The 8,314-nt window shown below is 40.7% G+C and overlaps 1 protein-coding gene across 1 annotated transcript in view; it reads right to left on the bottom strand.

Moving 5' to 3' along the window:
- Positions 1–2,149: 2,149 nt before the first annotated feature.
- Positions 2,150–8,314, bottom strand: part of cope (COPI coat complex subunit epsilon) — a 34,254-nt gene continuing 28,089 nt past the window's right edge. The window contains exons 3-13 of the mRNA XM_077606565.1: positions 7,667–7,740; positions 7,285–7,451; positions 7,047–7,109; positions 6,859–6,959; positions 6,090–6,242; positions 5,931–5,984; positions 4,410–4,491; positions 4,141–4,296; positions 3,451–3,519; positions 2,621–2,695; positions 2,150–2,315 (exon numbers count right to left, since the gene is read on the bottom strand). Of these exons, the coding sequence (XP_077462691.1) occupies positions 2,262–2,315; positions 2,621–2,695; positions 3,451–3,519; positions 4,141–4,296; positions 4,410–4,491; positions 5,931–5,984; positions 6,090–6,242; positions 6,859–6,959; positions 7,047–7,109; positions 7,285–7,451; positions 7,667–7,703 (1,011 nt within the window). The 5' untranslated portion in view covers positions 7,704–7,740 and the 3' untranslated portion in view covers positions 2,150–2,261. The remainder of the gene's footprint in view (positions 2,316–2,620; positions 2,696–3,450; positions 3,520–4,140; positions 4,297–4,409; positions 4,492–5,930; positions 5,985–6,089; positions 6,243–6,858; positions 6,960–7,046; positions 7,110–7,284; positions 7,452–7,666; positions 7,741–8,314) is intronic.

The raw sequence follows: 8,314 nt of genomic DNA, 5'->3' as shown, positions 1-8,314 counted from the left end.
AAAACGCTCACGTGCCGGCCTTTGATTAAAGCAACAAAGGAATGTTATCTAACACAAAATATCAAAATAAAATGCCCTTTAGGGTAGTCCGTTTTAACTGTGGTAGGGATTTAACCAGTGGCGGTCCGTGCATTTTGTCGTAGCGCCTTCAACGGGTAAAATCCACTTCCTTGCAGCATTTAATGATTAAATACAAATACTGGAGCTTTTCAGATTTTAACAATGTCTGTGTCTCACGGTTCGGGGGTCATGGGTTCGATTCCTCACAGTGTGGAGTTTGCATGTTCTCCCTGGGGTTGCATGGGTTTTCTATGGGTACCCCCAAAACAAGCAAGGTAGACAGCTTTGACACTCGAAATTGCCCCTAGGTATGAATGGCTGGCCACTGATTCAAGGTGTCCCCTCACTGGTGCCCCTAATTAGATGGGATAGGCTCCAGCACCCTACACGACCCTTGTGAAGATAAGTGGTTCAGAAAAAGGAGATGAGATTGGACTGGACAGCTCCTAACTAAGAGCGATTTCCAATCTATTGTATGTAACTTTTGGGGAACCAAGCCAGATAAACCAAATAAAAATGTCATTACCATGGACTGTTCATAAGATTATTCTTGTAGGTGCAAAACTTCTAGGAGTGATGTGGTTGGCTCTGGTTACGCCTGTGGCAATTGCCCTATCCCCCGTCATCTTGGGGCAGGATCTTATCAGGCGGAATAATGACACAACACCCTCCTCCCCGTGGTGCCGGCCGGGATGATATAAGACGGCACTAACCTGACCACCCTTTTCTGAAACGAATCCATGATAAGGTTTCGTGAAATCAGGTGTTGCTTGTTCTGAGGCCACATCTAATCAGAGTTTTACAAAGGCATGTTCAACTCTAGTTGTCCAGCCAAGCTTGGCCTTCAAAGGATGAGGCCTCTTCCAGAAATTTCTGTGATCGTTTGAAAACCCAAGAAAAGACATTTGTTTGACTATGGCCAGTTTAGTCTAGTCCAGGGGTGGCCAACTCCGGTCCACGAGAGTCACTATCCAATCTGTTTTCCATATCTCCCTCCTCTAGCACAGCTGAATCAAATGATCAACTCATCAGCAAGCAGTCCAGAAGCTTGATACCGATCCGATGATTTGATTCAGGTGTGCTGGTGGAGGGAGATATGGAAGACAGACCGAATAGGAGCTATTGAGGACCGGAGTTGGCCACCCCTGCTCTAGTCCAAATGTTGTTTTTAGTAGGAATTTAAATTCCCAAATTGGGTTGTTTGTTTTGGAGACTTGTAATCTTTGTTTGTGCAACATTTCAAAAACTTTTTGGTACTGCAATTACCATATTTTCTCGCATATAAGCCGTATTTGTAATGCAAAAAAATATGACTCAATTAAGGGTATGGGTTAAATGCGCACAAGACTTCCTATACTCTTTTTCACCAGTAGATGTCGGCAAAGTAACATTTACTAATTGTTGGTTATTTTCTGTTTTGCAGTAAGAAAACAACCATTACTTGCTAAATTCATTCCTTATGATATTGACCCTAATGTGCTTTTGATTCATACAGTATCTAAAAAATACCACGTGCAATTATTTTTCTTAAGATTTTCCCTTCAAAGTAACACATTTGTACTCCTATTAAAACCATGAATATGGAGGTGAAAATTATGAATCAGGGGGCGGCTTATACACGAGAAATTCTGAAATTCAACGATTTTGAGGCCATTTTAAGGGTACGGCTTATACTCGAGTAAATATGGTAACCTGTTTGCAGCACCTTTTTTTTACTTTACTAAATCTGTATTGACATAACTTCAAACACGATAATGTGGTGTTAAATTAATACCTCGTTGACAGTAGCGCTCTGGAAGCATTTGATCAATTAGGGCAGGGGTCCCCAAACCGGTCCTCGAGGACCGGTGTGGGTGCAGGTTTTTGTTCCAACCGGTCTAACATAAACAGTTTGACCAATGAGATTTCAGCAGAAAACAAGAAGCACCTGACTGCAATCCACTGATTGCACTTGTACGACACCAGATTGGTGAAAAGGTGTCCTCTTTATGGGTTGGAATGAAAACCCGCACCCACTGCGGCCCTTTGTGGAATAGTTTGGAGACCACTGAATTAGGGTATCTAGAATGAATACAGGAGTTTGCATCCATCTGGTGTTGTAGATTTAATTTCAACACATTTTCTTCATGTACAATACAAAAAGGAAAGCAGGTATGCGCATTAAAGATAGGAAGAAAAGTACAAGGTTAACTTAAGGTCCATTAGGCGGTGGCAGTGGGAGCGTACTGCATCGCAAGTCTGTCGAACTCATTCTCCTGCGGGGAAGGGAGAGAAAAGAAAGAACGAAAAGTCAAGTAACAGCTGTGCATAGCATGATTTGTTTGGTAATGTGTGGATAATCCTTGTGTTTATGTGCATCTGCGCCATTGTGCAATTCTATGTGTGACAGAGGCCAAAGACCAAGAGTAGCCTTTTGCAGGGTTCCCAGGGCGATTGCAGCACTTCCACCCAAATAACAGAAGAGGATACGTAAGGGAGAAACATAAAGCTGAACGATGCAACTTTTTCAGATATTAACTAAACAACTCGTGAGGCATTTCAGTAATGAAAGAAAAGTCACCTTGGAAAAATAGTCTTTGAGGAACGGATGGGCCCGGTGTGCATCTTTGAGTTGAGAGAGGTACCGATTTGTCACCTGGGGGCAAATTAGATTAAATTAGAGAGAAGAAGAAAGAAAAAAAACTAATACAACCTCTACGACCATGAAAACGACATATTTTGGAATTTTAATGTAATGCAACTGACCACTTTGGCTTTAATTTGCAATTTTATAGGTCAAAACAATAAACAATGGCACCAACAGAATCAAAGAAAACAACATCTCCGGAACAGTCCCCCTTAAACAATTGTGCAAGAGTACCTACTGAGGTGTCGGCTAAGTGTTGCACAAAGCTTTAACCTTGTAACAGATGTAATCAGCAGTTATCTGTGTATAGTGATGGCTCAGAGTCAATGGTCATCACTCCATTGCATTACTATCACATTTTTATCTTATAATTGTTTAGATTTGAGTTCAAAAACACGGACGCAGCACTAAATATAAAGATATGATTAGGCCTTACGTGGTAGGATGAAAATACCATGATGGAAATGTAGAGATAAATAATTTTGGATGACAATCATATCTTAAAAAAATAAAAAATGCAAGTAATTTGCTGAGCCAGGTATTTAACTCTTACTCTTATTTACTGTTCAGTGTCTTGCACGGTACATTTCGACAGCGAGGAACCACTCTAATCCCTAGACGACAGCCTTCCTCCTACATGTTGATTATGACAACATGTAGTAACCAAATTGGACGGACTCCAGTGTGAGTTAATGCAAGAGACAAAATGTGTGGCTGTAAAAAAAACCAGTGCCTGGCTCACAGCTTAAGGTCCAAAGTCTAACCTCAGGGGCTTTTCCGAGGTGCTGAGTCAGCACGACCAGGTTGATCAACGTCTCAGGGTGGCTGCTGTCCTGTAATCGACAGTTACAACAACAAAAAATGAAAAAGAAAGCAATAACAATAGATTAGTATTCCATAAGTATAAACCTCGCTGCATTTTGTCCAGTTTAGCATGCCGTAACGTTGCAAAAGGTTAACTGGTGAGGATAAAAACTTTTACCACCTTGGCATTACCTAATCATGGGCACATAAAAACTGGAGTATTATTTATGACCTTATAAACACTGTTACTATGTGTGCCCATTAACAAAGATCTCATCAATGGTTTACAATCAAAGTTAACTTGACATGAAATGGCAAACATCTTCAATGCACATTTGTCAAACTGCCCAAGCAATGGAGTCATTAAGTAGCAAAGCGTTGGCGCCCTCTGTTGATCGCACGGGTGAATTGACTCAAAAATAGCAAATACTCACACATTAGCAAAAGAATGATATCATACAAGTTTCATTGCGAAATAGTCGTTTTACATAAAGAAATGTGTTCTTTAAAAAAATATAATGCTTCCTCAGTTTAACAGTTAAATCGCTCATCCAGATTCATTAACGATTATCATAAGCGAGTTTTATCTGAACTATGTGGCCAAGTGAAAAGATATGAGCTATCAACTTGTAAAAAGGTTTCCATCTAACCTTGTCGAGTGCCTCCTGTAGCACTCCCTCGGCCTCCTCCCACTTGTTCTGAGCCATGTAGCAGGTTGCCTGCCCATTTAGAAGCAACAGCGTCGAGGAGTACTTGTCCGACATCTCCTGGAAAATGTAGTAGGCGTCTTGCAGCTTCTCTCCACCCTGGGGCCACGGCCAAAGGTTATTAGCAAGTCAAAGTGGGGAAAGTCAATCAAAGACCAAATATCACTGAGGCTTAAAGCAAGCCTCTCGGTACTATCTCGGCGTCTGCTTACCACAGCTAAGTTCACCCACGCGGTGGCAAGCTGGGTAAGTGTTGCATCCTCATCTTGCTCCTGCATCTTCTTCAGCTCCTTCCTGCCACAGAATACAAATTAAAATAAAATAAATTTGGACCACTATTCAGTGCCACATGGAGGAAATAATGTTTAAAGGCCAAAATTGACACTGCCATTTTGAGGCAGGAGTTATTCCAATGCACATGTAAAGTGGTACGACGAAAATTTCGATCGAATAATTCGCTCGCGATACGATTAAAATTTCGAGATGCGACCAAGCCAGGTGGCCATGACATGAGAGGCTGTTTATCATTGTAGCACACTGTCTTTTTTGCCGCATCTCTTTCGTGTATAACTACTATATCTACGAGGACTGAACGATTTATTCAGACGAGTTTCGACCAGGAAACGCACAACGCGCGGGCAAAAAGACGGCTTTCTGGGTAATGAAGTATACACACAACACCCATAGGCAATGGCACCCTTTCTCAGAATAAAACTTCATTACCCACGATCAATACGTGGGTAAGCTCAGCTATTGCATTTCCTGTCATTCTTTCTAAGGAAAGAAGCTCCCGCGATCGTTCTTTAAAGACTATTTCTCGTTGGCAAGTGGTCGTGCGTTATCCTATTGTGAGGACATTTGTGTGCATCATTTTCGGAATATTTTGAAGGAAATATACAACAGCAAACAGTCCATCGATAGCGAACGTGAGCGTGGAGGCGTGGCAAACCGCTAACCCGGAAAACGAAGGTAACAAAAGATTAAGACAAAACTAGATTTCCATTTTGTGTAGTTACATTAAACGTATGTTTGAGTGTGTCTGTATATATTTATCCAAGTTAATTTAAATTTGTTTGTTCGTTTACGAGTGCCGTGGATAAAGTCCCCCCGAACAGCCTCCCCTCCGTGTGTGCCGCTGTCTCTCCCCTCCGCGAAATGAGTCTAATTTTACATCTATTAAACACATTTTATTACTATTAAACCACTAGTTATGTGTTACTTTGTTAATAGACAGGGAATTAGAAGAAATAAAACATTTTTTCCAATCCAATATCCTGTTGTTGGTGTTTTTTCAGAGGCTTGGAACGAATTAATTTGTTTTCAATTCATTTCAATGGGAAATATTCGCTCGAGTAAACAAAAGCTCGACATACGATCTCAGTCTCGGAACGGATTACGATTGTATGTCGAGGTACCACTGTACACTGATAAGACACAGGCACAAGTGCCTCTATTCTACTCACATTATTTTGTTTTAAGATTTTTTTTCCACAAAAGCATCCCCCTTAATTATGAGTCATCACTCATGGTCAAAATTAAATTATTTTTACACTGGCATTTTTTTTAAAGTATTATCACTTAGCCCCTTCTAAAATGTACAAAGAGGGAGTGGTTAGTTCATTTTTAAATGTCTTTGACTGTAGAGGAATTTAAAATGTTATGCTAATATCTTAAAATTGATATCATCATATTTTTCCCCCTGGCTTTCTTCTGCTTGTTTTATCATCTATTACCTTGCGAGGTCAACACGATCCAGACTCAGCAGCACCTGAATTGTCATGGCCATGCTGAAAAATAAACAGGTTTTATTAGTTCACTTGATATTCTTAGTTCAAACTCCCCTTAAAAAATAAAGAGTCTATCTTAAATAAATACTGAAAAGCTCTTCTTACCACTCCAAGCTTTCCCCTTGATGCAGAGTTCTGAGTGCCGCATCGGCGTTTGCTGCATGGTAGTAGATAGAAGCTGCCATCAGGAGGAAAGTGGTGTTGGCAGCATCCATGCTCTTTACCATTTTCTTGTCAAGATCCTCCACAATGGCATCCCTGTTTGGTAAGAAAAAAAAAACAGCAAATAATTAGTACCTTTGAATTGTATGTCTTTCACACTAGCAGTAACAGCAAACATTTTCAACATACTATTTGGCAGTGGCTCCTTAGCCGGTAACCGGTCAAATAATCCCAGGGGCTATTTAGCCGGTAACCTATTATTTAACATTGAGTGAATAGGGGATTTTCTAAACCATTCAACCAATCTTATTGAAATTTGATGTGTTATTGCCAATTGATAGCTTTTAACATTAGGTGAATAGGGATTTAATGGCTATTATTTAGGCAGTGGCTCCGTAGCCGTAGATTCTTACTATTTACCCCACACAGAATTTTTACCGGCTAAATAGCCATATGGGGCCATATAGGCTATTTGACCGGTTACCGGCTAAATAGCCCCTGGGACTATTTGCATACCTGTCAACCTCTGTCGATAACTGCCCTTATAAATGATCATGATTCCCCTTACAAACCCCCCAAAAAACTTACAAACACCGTACAGTCGTAAGTTGTAAGGGGAATCATAATCATTTATAAGGGCAGTTATCGGCAGAGGTTGACAGGTATGTATTTGACCGGTTACCGGCTACGGAGACACTGCCGTACTATTTACCTTTTGCCTTCACTGGACAGGTACTCTGCAAACATCCGGACGGCTTGAAGCTCAGGTGCAGAGTTGGCTTTAATGTCATCCATCACAACAGCATACTTCCTCTGTAATAAACAGCATTAAAGGCAAATTTGATCTGATTATTGAGCATATTGATATTGTCAACCATTAAAAAGAAACGGGTTGTTCACCTGGGCAACGTATGCTCTATACAAGAACGTGTCTCTTTCTATCTCTTTTTCCGGCGTTGAAGTCTTTAGAAGAGGAAAATAAAGGTAAGTTGTAAATGTAGTCTTTACAGCTTAATGAGTAAACAGAACTGGGTTGCATTTTAATAATGGTTCGGTTCAGTTGGGTTGTACAAGAGGCTTCCTACGGAGTAAAATTTCGTACTTGAATTTGTTCCATTGTTCACAAATAGTGACCTACCTTCACCTTCTGGGCTTCGTTAATACATTGTTGATAACTGCCGATGTAAAAAGCATTTTTCACATCAAATAGCTCGTCGACATCAGTCTGCTGCGTCGCCATGTTTAACACAATGACGCTTCCTGACACGTCGAACAATGACGTCACTTCCGGGTTTGTAGCGGTGCCTTGTGGGAAATGTAGTAGAAAGAATTAAACCATGGTCAAAGGGTGTTTCAATAAGTTCACGTTTGATATTTTAATTAAAGTAGTCAGGGAAAGACTAAATAGTAACTATAGGAAGACAAATGCTTTGTTGTTTTAGTTAGGTGAACTTTTTTCCTATAAAGTAATCAACCAGTAGAGGGCGAGCAAAATCAATTTTAACAATGGCATTTATTACCTGGGAGGGTGGTGAAAAGCTGTGATTGGGCCAGCATGATTGGGACACTACTTTATAGAGTGCTATTTTTCTTCCTAGAAAACACAGAAAAAGTTTATTTTGTTATGTTTTGATGAACCTTTACATGCACGTATTATGACTTTTTGATATCATTGTGGTGAGCGTGTCACCCTCTCAGTTCTGGTGTCGAGGGTTCGATCCCAGATGGGTCCTCACTATGTGGGGTTTGCATGTTCTCCCCGGGCTTGCATGGGTTTTCTTGGGGTACTCCGATTTACTCCTACATCCCATAAACAAGCAGGATAGGCTGGTTGAATACTCTAAATTGGCTCGATCGTAAATGGCTGTTCATTTCCTTGAGCCCTGCAATTGTCTGTCCAACGATTCAGGGTGTCCCCCCTGCCTGGTGCCCATAGTTGGCTGAGATATGCTCCAGCACCCTCACGACCCTTGTGAGGATACACATTTCAGAAAACGAATATATGAGGTTTTTAATGACAAAAAAAGAGTCACTTACCCACTGTCCCTAAAAAACAATTAAAATTGACAACTCTGATTTGAGATACAAGCGTAATGACGGATCAAATTCGTATCTCGAGGCACCATTGTTTGTTGAATTAAAAAAAAAACTCGTGTGGGAGAACCACA

Source organism: Stigmatopora argus, chromosome 8, assembly GCF_051989625.1.
Source record: "Stigmatopora argus isolate UIUO_Sarg chromosome 8, RoL_Sarg_1.0, whole genome shotgun sequence".
Classification (NCBI taxonomy): domain Eukaryota; kingdom Metazoa; phylum Chordata; class Actinopteri; order Syngnathiformes; family Syngnathidae; genus Stigmatopora; species Stigmatopora argus.
Note: the sequence above shows the minus strand (reverse complement) of the source record. Positions and strands in the feature narration are given on the sequence as shown.